Source organism: Pezoporus flaviventris, unplaced genomic scaffold, assembly GCF_033815535.1.
Source record: "Pezoporus flaviventris isolate CSIRO_AGI_PZ_B2104156 unplaced genomic scaffold, CSIRO_AGI_Pfla_v1 ptg000057l, whole genome shotgun sequence".
NCBI lineage: Eukaryota > Metazoa > Chordata > Aves > Psittaciformes > Psittacidae > Pezoporus > Pezoporus flaviventris.
In genome coordinates this window covers 8,082,802-8,098,549 of record NW_026892605.1, presented here as the reverse complement: position 1 = coordinate 8,098,549, position 15,748 = coordinate 8,082,802, and the positions used below count along the sequence as shown (strand labels likewise).

General features: G+C 45.4%; 1 protein-coding gene across 2 annotated transcripts in view; it reads right to left on the bottom strand.

The window, feature by feature from the left end:
- CCBE1 (collagen and calcium binding EGF domains 1) overlaps window positions 1–5,950 on the bottom strand; it is a 97,018-nt gene extending 91,068 nt beyond the window's left edge. For both annotated transcript variants that reach the window (XM_061469562.1, XM_061469563.1), the window contains exons 1-2: window positions 5,793–5,950; window positions 5,590–5,670 (exon numbers count right to left, since the gene is read on the bottom strand). In XM_061469562.1, the coding sequence (XP_061325546.1) occupies window positions 5,590–5,670; window positions 5,793–5,893 (182 nt within the window). In that variant the 5' untranslated portion in view covers window positions 5,894–5,950. The remainder of the gene's footprint in view (window positions 1–5,589; window positions 5,671–5,792) is intronic.
- Between the last annotated feature and the right edge of the window lie 9,798 nt (window positions 5,951–15,748).

Genomic DNA, 15,748 nt, shown 5'->3' with positions numbered 1-15,748 from the left:
TGGGGCATGCTCCTTTTGATGCGGCCCAGGATACGGTTGGCTTTCTGGGCTGCAAGCGCACACTGAAGCCGGCTCATGTTCATTTTCTCATCAACCAGCACCCCCAAGTCCTTCTCCACAGGGCTGCTCTGAATCTCTTCTCTGCCCAACCCGTAGCTGTGCCTGGGATTGCTCCGACCCAGGTGTAGGACCTTGCACTTGGCATGGTTAAACTTCATGAGGTTGGCATCAGCCCACCTCACAAGCGTGGCGAGGTCCCTCTGGATGGCATTCCTTCCCTCCAGGGTATCAACCGAACCACACAGCTTGGTGTCATCGGCAAACTTGCTGAGGGCGCACTCAATCCCACTGTCCATGTCAGCGACAAAGATGTTAAACAAGACCGGTCCCAACACCGATCCCTGAGGGACACCACTCATTGCTGGTCTCCAGCCGGACATTGAGCCATTGACCACAACTCTTTGTGTGCAGCCATCCAGGCAGTTCTTTATCCACCGAGTGGTCCATCCATCAAATTGATGTCTCTCCAATTTAGAGACAAGGATGTCGTGTGGGACAGTGTCGAACGCTTTACACAAGTCCAGGTAGATGACATCAGCTGCTCTACCCCTGTCCATCAGTTCTGTAGCCCCATCATAGAAGGCCACCAAGTTGGTCAGGCAGGATTTCCCCTTAGTGAAGCCATGCTGGCTGTCACCAAGCACCTTGTTGTTTTTCATGTGCCTTAGCATGCCTTCCAGGAGAATCTGCTCCAAGATTTTGCCAGGCACAGTGGTGAGACTGACTGGTCTGTAGTTCCCCGGGTCATCCATTTTCCCATTCTTGAAAATGGAGGTTATATTTCCCCTTTTCCAGTCATCGGGAACTTCACCTGACTGCCATGATTTCTTAAATATGATGGCCAGCGGCTTCGCAACTTCATTTTCCAGCTCTTTCAGGACCCACGGATGGATTTCATCAGGACCCATGGACTCGTGCACGTTCAGATTTTTAAAATGGTCTCGAACCAGATCCTCTCCTACAGCGGGTGCAAGGTCTTCATTCTCACAGTCCCTGTGTCTGCCTTCCAAGACTTGGGTGTTGTGGTCAGAGCCTTTGCCAGTGAAGACCAAGGTAAAGAAGTTATTCAGAACCTCACCCTTCTCCAAATCCTGTGTAGTCAGTTCCCCTGAGAGCTTCCTGAGGGGGCCTACATTCTCCCTAGTCTGTTTTTTATTTGCTATGTACCTGTAGAATCCCTTCCTGTTATCTTTAATACCTCTAGCTAAGTTTAATTCTAACTGGGCCTTAGCTTTCCTAACCTCGTCCCTAGCTTCCCGGACAGCATCCCTGTACTCTTCCCATGCCACCTGTTCTTGCCTCCACCTTTTATAAGCCTCTTTTTTCATTTGACTTTTTCTCAGCAGCTCCTTATCCATCCAAGGAGGTCTCCTGGCCCTCCTGCTGCACTTCCTTCAGGTTGGGATGCAACACTCCTGAGCTTGTAGCAGGGGATCCTTGAATATCAACCAAGAGTCTTGGGCCCCTCTGCCCTCTAGGGCTGTATCCCATGGAACCTTCCGAAGCAGGTTCCTGAAGAGGCCAGAGTCTGCTCTCTTGAAGTCCAGGGCAGTGAGCTTGCTGCACGCTCTTCTCACCGTCCTGAGGATCTCAAATTAGAGCATCTTGTGATCGCTGCATCCAAGGCTGTCCTGGAGTGTCACATTTCCAACGAGCCCTTCCCTGTTGGTGAGCACGAGGTCAAGCACGGCACCTCTCCTTGTTGGCTCCTCTGTTACTTGCAGAAGGAAGTTGTCGTCTCCACAATCGAGGAACCTCCTGGATTGCTTGTGCCGGGCCGTACCGTCCTTCCATTCATGTAGTATAACATGCCACCAGATTGTTTCAAAATCTATCTGAGCATGACACAGATCGTCGCATTCAAACAGTAGAAGACAGCAATGTGATTGGGGCCTCATAGTCTCATGCTGCCCAAATTTCATCAAATTTGATTAATTTTACATGCAGTAGGAATTTAAAGTCTTATTGGACTATTACATTATCAACAAATCTACAGAATTTATTCTCTGTACCTACATGATGAGGTCACTGGGACTGGGTACTTTGTGGAGTTACATACAAAAGTTCAAATGAAATTTGCACTGAAAAGATATTGTACAAGCATCCACTGCTTTTTGCATCTGTTCCTCTGTACTCTTATGAAAATAAATACAGAAAACATCTAAAAAAATACAAATCAAACTAAGCCAAGGGCCAGACTGAATAGATTCAAAAAGGAAAAAGGCATCTAATTGTGTACAAGGTTGCTATGATCACAGGGAAAAATGCCAATATGTTCTCGGTGCTTGGCCCCACTTTTGGCTTGGCTCTCCATTTGGCTTATCTTTATTCATGAGTAAATCTGGTTAAAAATCATTTTCAAGAAATATTTTTTGGTGATGAAAAGATGCTATTTTTATTAAAGTGCTTTGCAAACATGCTGATTTTCATGAAAAATTCCATCAGGAGGAATAAAGGGATGAAATTGCTTTCAGTCAAGAATTTACTCTTTGGAAAACTAATTTAGCTCAGGAATTTTGACATCTGACTTCAAAGGTATATTTTTTTTAATTTAACTAATTGCACAGCAGATTGTTACTAGTGGCGGATGTTGCCTTATGCTTGACGTGTTGTGTCAGTTTGTTTAATTTCTACACAAAAGGTTCTTAGACCTAGAAAACAAATCAGGTCTATGTGCTAATAGTAAATAGCACCTGACATTAACTTACCCTTTTAAACTACCTCTAACAATGTATCTAAATGACTATATTGTTCAGAAATATTGTCATTATGAAATACTGTGAAAAAAACTGTACAGGAACATAAATTATGAGATTTTGGAAGGATCTATATTAGAACACCAAAATCAAGTTTCTTAGAAACCTGGACTCAAAGGTCCCTAAACCACAGCTGAATTTCTACTCAGCTGAAGTGTTTAAATGTTTGCAGTTATTTCTGATGTGAAGACTGAATCCCAATGTACCTGAATGTCCTACAAAACAAAATGCACCCCAAGGCACCACAGGATTAGTCAACACTTGCAAGTTTCCTGTCATCTTGTTAACAGCCTTAACCTCAACATGTTCATGAATCTTAAATTAAAATGTGTTCCACCAAGGTTAATCCTACACACCATCTGGAGGCACACCTCGAGACCAGGAGCAACAGCAATGCTGCTTTTTCTGTGAGGTTCACCATCATGGATGGGTGATGCTGCTGGTCCATGATCACAGAATCATAGAATCAGCTAGGCTGGAAAAGACCTTTAAGATCATGAAGTCCAACCCTTAAATAGATAGAGCATGGCAAACCTCAGATGGCAGAAACAGCTACACACAGCAGGACAGGTATGTCCTGCATGCAGATCTGCTCTGCTGAGCTGCATGCTTCCATTTCAGAGATGGACATCACAAAAGGTAGCTCACAGGGTGAGGGATGGAGCCCTCCTCACTTCCCCCTAAAGGTTATACCTGGAAAGCACATGATTAAATAGAAATGGATTTTTTTTTTAATTTGTTAAAGCAAGTCAGGCCACTGTTCATAGATACAGAAAAGATTTGAAAACATGAACCAAAACAACCTAGAGTTCAGTGCAGTGATTTGGAAATGCTCATTCACAGTCTGTGCTGGTTTGGGACAGTGAATAACTCGGGTTTGTGCAGGGGGAGAGCTGTGAGGGGGAGGGAAGGCTCAGCAGAACAAGAGCCCAAAGGTCAGAAATACCTCAGCAAGGATGAAAGAAAGTACAAGTAGGACTTGGCAGCTGGACAGAGTCCTGTTTTCTTTGCACGGTGGCCTGCAGCAGTCGGTGGAGGCTGTGAAGTCCTTATCCGTCACACACAAAGCAGACCCAATTTTTGCTCAGATGGATTTGGGGACATGCAGTAACTAGTCATGTGCATGCTGCTTTATGCAGCTCCTACTATGGCTTTTTCCTTCAGTAAAGGAAAGAAACACAACCTTGTTCACCCCAGTGCTCTGCTCTCACACCAGAGATGTGCTGCATGTCTAACCAAGTACTCCCCTTCCCTGCAAAACCTACACACTGCATCTCTCCAAAAAGCGCTGCATGCTGCTCATAAGCAAGCATTGCCTCACCTTCACAGGGAGAGGAGAGAGAAGGTAAGGGAAGCAGGGAAGGGTGGTCTCCAGTCCCCACAGAGCCCTTCCCAGGGTTCATAAGGATGCTACTGCGGCTGAGAACGGGGCAGCAGCATGACAACTTCCTAGCTGGCTGTGGCTGCCAGAGGGCATGAACCAGCTCTAAGCATGAGTGAGGGACAGCACTGCTGCATCGTGTGTCTGCAGCTCACTGGTACTTATGCCAAACAGAAAGCACTCTGGGAAGAAATGGATGATCTCTGTAACACTTTTCACAAGCGTTAATGTGCCTTATCGTATTTTTGGTATCTAAGTGGCTCCCTGCCACACGCAGGCATATACACACAAGGCAGAGAGAGCACAGGCGCCTCCACAGAATTCCTCACAAGAGGCAGCTCTCATAAATGAGACATCTCGTCTGTGGGGATGGGACTAATCAGGGGACATCTGCAAAGGGATGCATGTGTGCTCATACATTGTGTGTATTTCTCCAAAAGTACAACTACTGTCAACTGTTCAGGTCAGTTGTCATCATTATAACAGTTTTAAAATTCTTCTGAGAAACAGATGATGTTTCTCAAATGCACAGCTGAAAAATGAAAACTGATGGTTGGATTCATCTTGCTTAATTTGGGAGGCCTCTGCCTAAGTCTGCCCCAGAGCTGGTGGCCGAAGAACTTATGCATTCTGAGAGAATGATTCATCTACCTAAAAGTAAATGTCTTTCTGGTGGCATACATCTACCTAAAAGTAAATGTCTTTCTGGTGGCATAAATCCCATTGATCTCACTGTTTATCCTGCAACTGATGCAGCTATAGCTCCAAGGCACTCCTAGGCGTCCAGAACAGAGGAAGCCTCTCTTACTGTATCCGTGACTGATAGCCAGGACACCACAATCAGAACCACACACATCCTCTCCAGCCGTGTCTTTGAGGTGACATGTGCGCAAGTTACCACAACCTTTCACTGGGGCGACAGCAGGACTTGTTAAGGGAGATGCTGGACACCAGAGGGATGTGACCAAGTTACCGGTACTCCAGCTCATGGGGATGGCAGCAGTGCCTGGGGCTGTTAGCACAGAGCAGGAGGCAGACAAACAGATGCCACAGCGGCTGTCCCTACGACCTACATCAACACTCTGCTCTCCCCTGGGGTGGTGCGGCGCCTTCCCCGCGGGCAGGGAGCCCCGGTCCGCCGCCACGTGTGTGCCCCGAACCCCCGGGGACGGCCACGCGTTTGTCCCGATACCCTAGTCCTTGGCCACTCGTTTGTCCAGATCCCCTGGTCCATTGCCACGCGTGTATCCCGATTCCCCTGTCCATAACGACACGTGTGTCCCGATCCCCCGGTGACAGCCACGCGTGTGCCCCGATCTCCGGATCCATGGACACACGTGTACCTCGCGGCTTCCCCTTCGCACCCTCGCCCTCCGCGGTCGCGGGGCTCACCTGAAGCAGGTGGTAAGCTCGCCCGTGGGTTTCAGGCAGGGGTACCGTGTGGTGGCGATTTTGTTTTCGGAGCAAACCTCCCTGCAAGGCGGGCAGTCGGGTTATTAAAATGAAAAAAAAAGGGAAGGAAAAAAAGGAAAAGGTGATGGATGGGGGAAACGAGCAGGATCGGGAGCGCGGGTTCCGCGGCTGGGGACACTCACCTGTCGCCGTCCTGTGGCTCCTCCCGGTAGGTCCAGGCGTGCCCTAGCGCCAGGAGCAGCAGCAGCCGGAGCGGGGCCAGGCTGCCGGCCGGCCGCCCCATCGGGCCGCCTCTCCCCTGCGCGCCGCGCCGGCTCTGCCCGCCCCGGCCGGCGGCGGGGCTGCGCCGACCCGCCGCTCCTCCCGCCCCGGCGGAGGGCCGCCCCCCGCGGTCGACAGATGTGCCCGTGGGGAGGGGCCGCGCCCGCCCAGATGTGCCGGCAGATGCGGCCCCATGGCGGGGCGGGGCAAGGAGGGGCTGCGGCGGCGGCCAGATGTGGACGGGTCGCGGCAGATGTGCGGCGGGGGTAAGGAGACATCAAACCCCGGCGGTGCTCTCCCGGCCGCGGGGAGCACGGGGAAATGGGGGGTGCCCGCCGCAGGGCAAAAAGAGACGGAGAGGTCCAAAACTGTGGGGGTGATCTGCGCCTCCCGGGTACATCACCGCTGATGCTTGCCAGATTCGGCTTTATCTCAAACCTCTCTCCCAAAGGAACGGAACGGTTCAAAGCATCTCTGCTGTGACGGCTGTTTATCCTTGTGTATGGCTGCCACTTCCCCACCATTCATAAAAATGAAATTAACGACAACAAACCTGGATAAAGTAGTGCATCAGGTCTGGCCCGTTATACTATATCCTGTTTTCACGGTTAAACTGCCCAGGACCAGAGGAGCAAACCTGCAAAACCACGTTGTCTTTGCAAAGTGTTTGGCTGTTGCGTTGCCTTTGATCATCACAGAACTTCCAACAAGTATGAAAGGCTCCAGGGAAATGAGGGTGTGCAAATCAGCCTTACGAGCACTTTCACCTGTAGTATAAATAACCTCATTTCACAGACAGAAAAATCAGGGAAACATGAGCAACAGACTGTACTCATGTATTATTCCAGACAGAAAGGTCAGGGATATGCAAGTAACAAACCGTAACTCCTCTGTTAAAACAGCACAGAAGTAATCATAGGATGTAAGAAGACTTCAGCAACTCCCCTTCTATTTTCTGCCCTGCCACAGGCAACATTTGAACAAGCCACTTCACTGTTCTGTACCTCAGTTTCCCATCTGCAACAGAAAGACCTGAATATAAAAATAAACAAACAAATACATAAATATTGCAGATCCCCACAGATGAAGCAGCTATGATTAAGTGTTAATCCCTTTGATATGCTGTCCAGCACCCAGGAGGCAGCTCACGATAGATGGACTCTTTCTTACTTGAGAAATTCTGGGACTTGTCAGAAGTTTTCCCTGACTTGCTCAGCATCTGCTGTCACCATGGTCTGCCATGTGTGCTGTTAACTTTCAACTCCAAGGTATTTCTCTGCTCATGGTGCCATTTGTGTGTTCTCTTTATTCCTCTGTTCAGTTAAAGCAAAGGAGTTCTGCACAGCAGATTCCCCCCCCGGTTTTTGTTTTTCTCTGTTGAGAGGATGTTTTAGATGTTTATTCCATTGTAATTACTGCTTTTCCTTTGTACAAATAGTAAGTAAGTAAAGGCAGGATTTGCTGTCTTGATGCCAGAGAAAGCTGTGGATGTTTCTTGCAAGGCTAAGCGCTTGTATTGCTCAGACAGCTGCTCCTGATTCAAAGATAACAGGAACAAAAGCAGGACCTGAGTACTTGGACCCAAGCACTCAGGAGACACCTGTCTCCGCATCATCTTCTTTACCCCCCTGCTCCAAGCAGAAAGTATCTAGTGACAAGGTCTGAAACGAAGAGTGTTTTTCACTGCTGTAACCCCTGCCATGTCTGTCTTTAGATAACAAAGGATTTAATTTACCATATCCCAGAAGTGGTCCCAGTCCCTCTGAAAGCTGAGGTTTTTGAAGAAACTGAATCGTATCCGAGCACAGAGCCAGAATCCTTTGGGTGATTTTCAACCCTGATCCAACTGTCATGACTGTGGAAGGACTCTGATTTTAAAAGGAGCCCTATACAGGCCTGGCATGAGTATGTTCCCAAAAAGTTATTTCTTACCCAAAACTTCTGCCATTGAATGCAGATCTCATTCACTACCTGAATTGCTTAACTCTGCTCTCTGCCTTTTCTTTAGATCCTACCACCCACATAGCACTGTATCAACATAATGTACTATCTTTTTAATTAAAAGTATTATATCAGCTTACACATGTATTTATTTAACTCATGCAAACAGCCATGTTAATTTAAACACACTAACCTGCAGGTGGAGGTAATCCTGTACTCAACTCTTTGCCAAAGAAGGGCCCAAAGCTTAATATATAAAAGTGAGATCAATAATTGATACAAAAGAGAGGTAAAAAGAGGTTAAACAACCCCATACTTTGCAGTTGGTGACTCTATTACAGCTGCAAACATTAAAGTTGAGGGGTTTGTCATTTTTCTTCAACAGCTTCACCTCGCCTTTAATGACCATGCAGCCAAGGCCATACTGAGAGCAAGGCTTGCTTCCTGGGAAGTGTTGAAGGCTGGGGGTGGTTGAGGAAACACTGAAATGATCTTGTTGCCTCAGGGAAGAAATGATCTGGGACTGTTTTCACATATAGTAAATAAGCTGAATGTGATTTCTCGTGCGAGGGAAGCTTTCCCTTGTGCAGGGTCATGTTAGTTTTGACTTGTCCAACTCAAAGAATGCATGAAGTTGATTAAGCTGCACACTGAATTTTGGAATGATCTCAAAGAAGAATAAGGAATTCAGTGTAGTAAAGTGCTTTATCAGAAGTTTTATTTACACTTGCTTATATAGGAAGATGCATTGTTTCCTGCAGTTCATTCATAATGATGCTGTTAGATTAATAATACAAATTCAAGTTTCTTTTCTGGATTTTGCTGGTAAATGGAATAGCTCAGAGGTGAACTTTGATCACTGCCTCCAAAGAGGGTCTTTCAGAAGCCCATTTCCATAGTGGAAAGGCACCACCTCTGCACACTGACGAAAAGGAAGAGAGCAGTGTACAGGGCATCCCTGCCTCTTTTGTGGTCTTCTGTGTCCAGGAAGAGCTCACAAGAATCTTGAACAGTTATTATACTACCATACTACTCATGGACCTCCATCAGAGGTGTTCTATGAGTCTCAGCACAAATGCACAGAGAGGTTTGAAAGTTTAGTTGTGATCCTGAACATAGAAAATTAAGTTGCTCTAATTCCTGTCCTCAGCTTCAAAAGTACTACACCCATCATGGTTTTGGGGGGTGAGGGTGTTGGGTTTTTTTGTTTGCTCTTTTTCTCAGATGTTTCACTGGAATTATGCCTTGTGATTTCTCTTAATCCGTTTACAAGCAACATGTTTATCAGTGCATTTTCCATCTGCTTCAATAAAAAACAAGTAACCAGTTATTGTAAATAGTCTTAATCCACTACATCATTGTGTTTGCATCAAGCGCCTTGGTGGCAATTCCACCAGATCTCCAGCTGTCCTCATAGAGATGACTGTAGGGAGGGATCAGAGCAGGACTGAAGGTGTAAACAAACAGAAAACAGAGGTCCTGGGATACCACAGCTTTGAAAGGTCTTGTGCTGGTCATTCCTGAACTAGTTTCCCTTCCAGGTGAATGACCAGACAGAACCTGTGTAGAGCCAGACCTGTACTTCCAAGGAATATTGCACATTCCAAGCTCAACTGTTGAACACTCCCCCGGGCAATGCAGGGATTTCCCACACTGTTTCAACTCCAGGAGGCATCTAGACCAGTGTCCCATCTTAGAAAAAAGCCAGAACCAGACAGCAGAGATTAAAACCAAAGAGATGTCCTGAATAATTGCATCTATCTCCCTTGAGAGAGGTGGAATTCTGAGTAGCCTGGTCTGTAAAAGGCTGTGTGAAGCAAGGGATAAACAGGCAGAGCAAAGGCAAAGAATGAAAGATGTCAAAGATGATCCATGAGTCCACCAGGAGCAAGCCTGGGATGGTAAGAAAGAGGGTGAAAGGACAGAAAGAAAAAGAGGAAGAAGGAGAGGAAAACCAGAGAAGAGAAAGGAGCTGAAGAAATGTCAGGGAACCTCGCAGCAGGGGCTGAGGTCTTCCCAGGACTAAACAGGTATTACATCCTAAAAGAGGATGGTAAAGCAGCCAGCACAGCATCTTTCAGAGCAGGAAATATGTAGGTGGGGGTGCTGAGAAGACAGCAGCATGGTCACAGCTGCACTCAGTTATATTTGGGTGGCAAAGGACAAGAGGACAAGGAGAAGAAGGGGGAAGGCACGTACGCTTATCTCTTTGTTCTAGTTATCCTGGTTTATCTTGAAAAGATGGGAAACTGTGAAAGTTAAAATATTTTATTTACTTTGCTTAGTAGGTACAAGGTGTTACCGTACCTCTGACCCCAAATATGGCACAAATTGTACATTAAATAAAAATACTGAGGCAGAGAGATGATACTTCTCATCGCAAACACTACTACTTCCCTTAATCCATCTAGGAGACAAAAAGTCTGTGCTTTCCATGAAAGGCATTTTTAGTAAAACATGTTAGTGATGGACAGAGGTAACTGAAATACGATGCAACTGTTTTTAAAATCGACATGGAAAAAAGCACCTTGGAAAACATGCAACAGTGACCATCAGGCATTGCCTCCAGAGAGCATCACAGCTACACAAAGATTAACCCAGAGTGCTTCTCCATTTCGCAGACAATTACAGGGCTCATCTTAGACTAGCAGCAAAAATAAACACCTTTTTGAAAATATCAGCTAAAACAAAGCACTGCTGACTGAGCAGAAAAGAGGTAAATGAGAGCTCTAATCTACCAAAACCAAATACTGATGGATACATGGGACATGGCATGACACTAACCAGAGCTGACTTATTTTCTCGAGGGTTAGGTTTGAATTACATTTTGTTATAAGAGATTAGAGCTGAAGAATGTGAAATCTTCCACGGCATCCCAGCTATCAAACACCATCCGCCTCTGAGGTGTGTATGTGCTTCCTGTCAGCCCTGGCTCCTTTGACAAGGCTTGGGCCATCGCTCTAAGTGCACAGACAGCAAGATAAACAGATCCCCCTTACCCAGGCATTGTAATAGCTTTTGAGGTTTATGAGGTTTTCCACCTGAAGTAGCAATTGCTCCTGTGGTGATATCCCATAGCAGTGCTGTGCTCTAGAGGCCCTGGGTGGTAACGAAGGCTTTGGAAGGTCACTGACCAAGAAATCCCTTTTCAACCATAGACGCACATATACCTGCACAGTTCTCACATGTATAGAAACAGAATAGGTGAGAAACTACATCTGAAAATACAAATTGAACCAAAATTCGAGCACTCATTTTTTTGTTTGCAAACACACATTGTGATGGCAGCACAAAGGAAGAAGGTCCCAGGAAGTATTCCCTTTTTTCCCAAACACATTAGGTGACCCTTTAATTTAAAAAGCTCTGGAAGCCCTGTTTTATCACACAAGTTACTGCCAAAGGAAGTGCAACACACAGGGTTGCTGCATGTGCATGCCACCAAGATAGCTCATGCATGGCCAGACTCTAACACACACCCCTCAACTTTTATCGCAATGGATCCCCAGCAAGGTGGAGGGGTTGTCTTTGAAAACTGCCCACCAAAAACTTCAGAGAGAGGCATAAAAGCTTGAGCAAGAGCAGACTTGAGTGAAAGGTCTGAAAAGATTAACTGAAAATTTACAGCTAAAGGGTGTTTTGTTTGCTTGTTTTTAATTACATATAATTAATCAACAAGCCTTTGTTTTGGAATATGAAATGCTGCTCACAGAACAAAGTTTTAGTCAATGGTCTGCAAAGGCTAGGAAGGATGTTCCAGTAAGGCATCAAACCACATATGGGGAAGACATCAGAAAAGAATGGATGAAGCAACTATCCAAAAATCTGGTTTTCAACATGCCCATGCACACACATGCATGCAATTTCCATACATACAAGCAATCAAAACAACAGAGAAAATGCTTTCAAGTACTTCCTCTGACTCAAACTGCTTGCATGACCTTGGGTAAATGACATAGACCCAGACCTTCCACAGTCTAAATACCTCTAAGCAGGTCCTAATCTCTGAACCTCAGCACACCATCTACCACATGACCTAATCTCTTCTTTCATACCTTTGGCCAGGTTTGCTTATGTAAAGTCTAAGGTATTTATTTGAGGGTGAAATTTGACCCTGATGACAGTATCAAAATACAAAATATGTATCTTTAAAAGTGTAAAATATGACTGTTCTGTATATAAACGGATATTTCAAGCTATCGAATAAATAAGAAATCATGATGCAGATCTCTTTGAGGAGTGCTGCACACTGCAACGCTCATTTCACTGTTTTCTTCTGTTAAACTATAGCTTCTCTGTTATGGACCCATCCACAGCAAGTCACAGTAGTTCAGATATCTGCTGCCCATGAAGCCTCCTGAAGCCTCGTATCAGAGCAAAACTATCTTGCTGTATAGCAGGTTTGCAGCTACAGGTTGACACAGCCCAAGGCAGCTCAGGTATCTGTGGTTACACATGTGGAAAAGCTTCTTTTCCATAGCTCTCCTCAGCATTGCTTTAAAGCACTGCCCATATTCAAAGCTACACAGGGAAGCTGAGGAAGCTCTGTGACAAGGGGGAAGCAAAGCAGCCCTCACACAGCTCTGCTTATGGCAATGCTTGGAGCCTGCGCCAAAGCAAATGCAGGCTGGAGACCCTGTACACGTGCCCCTGCTGTGGCATCTGCCCCAGCTGTATTTTCTTTGGCTCAAGTTCCTGCAGAGATATGGGCACTCTCCAGTGGCAGACACATTAACACGGATGGGACTAGATGGAAAGCCTGAAGTTTTCGAGCCCTGTTGTAGAGCTCAGAATTCATGTAATTATGGTCAAAGCCAGGTACAGGGAGGTTTGAGAGATGTGTGGGTATGCCACAGACTTTGAAATCTGCCTCTCATGGGGTGCTAACTGTACCTGTCCTCCCTGGAAAAGCAAGGACACACACGTGTGCATGCACTCCCACCCACCCTCCCTGACCCTTACATCTAAATCTACTGACAAAGGAATGTTGTAACTTCCATGTAATTTATAAGTGGGTGAATGGAATTTACTCAAACAAAACCCCTCCAGTCACAGATCGAGGCAGGTTATTTAAGCTGACAATCAACCTGGTGGGATAGCGGAAACAGCAGCTTTACACTGGCAGCGCAGTTTTCCCTGCCATGGAAATAACAATGTTTTATGCCTTCCATCTCGTAAGGTGTTTTTGTCACCTTATTAGTACTGATACTTCTTTTCCCCTCCAATTTCCTTCTAAGTGAGGTAGCTTTTCCTGGAGTTTCACTCTCCCCTTTGGTGCAACACATGTAACTCATCACAGAAATGGGCTCAATTCAGACCAGTCACCCATTTCATTGAAGTTGATCTGGCAAAACACAAGTGAAAAAAAGAAGAATACGACCTTCACTCTGCGGCTTGTGACAGCTCACTCACTGCTTATTTATTCTGCACTCCTTGCAAAAACACTCCACACATTCAATCACATCTCAAAGAAAGGGGTCAAAAGGCAAGTGTTTTTAAAATGTCTCAGTTAAAGAGTCCCTTCCCATTAATGCCATGCTGGTTGTGTCAGAGATAAAAGACTGTTTTCCATGTGGACTGACTGACAAATCCACAATAAATTACTCAGGAATAGGCTCTGGCAAATTTATTGCAGGAAAATGAATCTCCAGACATCCCTCCATGATCTGCAGTGAATGCTGTGTAATTCTGCTGATGACTGTGCAAAAAGTATACAAAAATACTTCAATCTTTTAGTGCCTATCTCAAGAGCAATGGTAGTGCTTCTGACCTGATTACAAGAGTAGACATCCAAAGATGACGTTTAAGGCAGTGGCATGGGACACACGTAGGGAGTAAAAATCAGTGATAGGGGAAAAAAATACAAAATCTATTCTTTTGAGCTTGCAGAGTGCGGATTTTAAGTGATCAGTGATGGATGTGTGAGACTTCAAAGTTTGTTGAGCACAGGCAGGGAGCAAATGGAGCATGACGGGAAAGATGGGAAAATCCACGGTCAGATGTCCTTTACTGAAGTGTTGATTGTTAGGATAAATACAGAATTTTATATTGAGAAGGATCTTTCTCTCCTAAACAAGCAATTTACATCTGGTTTGACTTCAGGCTAGAAGTGTCCTAATCCTTGTCTATCACTAGAAAGATGATAGGCCTCAGCAAGTAATTGTGGTACTTTACACAAATGAATCTGAGACACATTTACCCCTTTGCAGGTATTTTTATTACAGTGGTCTTGATCTCCTGTATGCCTTGCATCCTGGGAGCAGATCTTTTGAAACTCATCACTCTTAACTCCTTATATGCTCACCCCAGCACCAGTGCTGCCTTTTGCCATATGGCTTCTGCTCCCCTTCTCGTCTGTACCAATTGCACAACTTTACAGCAATCATTAGGTTAAATGGAGGAGAAGGGCATTTCTGGAGACAATCCCACAGTTCTGTTCCTGTTGTCCATTCACATATCCACATTGCACTCTGAATATGCAGTAGCAACTTGGGGAGTATCTCCTCCAAGCTCAAAACACAGGAAACTGAAATCTCATAATCTCCTGTCTGACCTTCACTGCCCGGTGTCCAAATGGGACATAGCAAGAGCCTGCAGAAGTTCAGCAGCAGCTGTGAAGGGCTTGAGCTACTCCAGAGTATGGTTTCTGTACCTCCTCTGTTCTACTTGCAGGCATTTGCACGGGGAACAACTGAGAATGAAAGCTGAAAACAGACATCTTTTTTTTCTACCTGAGGCTCTTTGGACATGGAGGCTGTGCAGAGCAGCCCTGATGTTATCAGTGCTGCCCTCACTGATCACTGTGTTTCCAGTGCTGATGCTCACAGCTTGAGTGACCATGATAAAATAAAAGCAATTAGATCCACTGAGGGACTCACCAGCAACACTGAATGCATGGGGTGGTCTTTGTACAGAACCAGGAACAGAGAGAGGTTCAAGTACCTGCTTCCTCACAGCTGGTGGGTGAGCCAGTGGGATGCATATCCCCAAAACTCTATATTGACAGGAAAGTCAGCAGGTATTAGGCATGCCAAGACCTTCCAGGACATGGGCCTCACTCTTTTGATGCCCCCCTCGATTGGACCCCACAGCGTACTGACAGTGCCTGGTGATTAAAAATGTACGTCTTCCAGGTGTCTTCAAAGGCAATACATAATGAGGGCTTTAAAACCTAGGACACTGATAACAGGAATCCAAGCACTTACAAAAGATAAAATAAGAAGTCAGTCAGTTCTATTTAAGTGCTTAACAATGTTCAGCATCTCCAGCAGAGCTCTGGAAGGAGCAAAACACTGGAGAATTAAGTTACTTTGTTCTTGTAATTCCAAATGGTCCTTTGCAGCCAGCAAACTGTATTTCTCTGTTTTGCTATTTATCAAATAATGGCTTTTCCAGCATCATGCCTCAGCCAAGGGAAAAAAAAAAAAAAAAGGGAGAGATATACGGACTATCTGTTGAACAACATTTAGTTTGATTTTGATTTCTCAAACAGGTGAGGGTCATTTCAATACTCCAGAAATTGAGACTTTTTACACTATGACTGTGTGGCTAATACTTACCAAAATTAGGTCAATTATTTTCCTGCCTAAAAAGTAACGGTCGTTAAAAACAAGAGAAAATGAAGGAACAATCCTGACAGTATGTCATTTCTACCAAACAAGGGAAATCAGCAGTGCATACCTTGGCACTTAGCTGAACGAAGCTGCCTTCCCTTACTGACTCTTCCTCCAGGCATTGAGTCCAAGTATTTCCTTGGAATATGTTCCTAGTGTGTGCTGGAGCTATTTATACTCTACAACACATATTTTTGGATTAAATACATCTAGGTGGCTAGTTGCCACAAGAGCAAAGGGGGTTCAATGAATGTTTATGAAATATTACACTTGGGATAAGGCGTTTCCAAGCCAAGCAGCCCATACAAGCAAACAGGCTGTCAGAC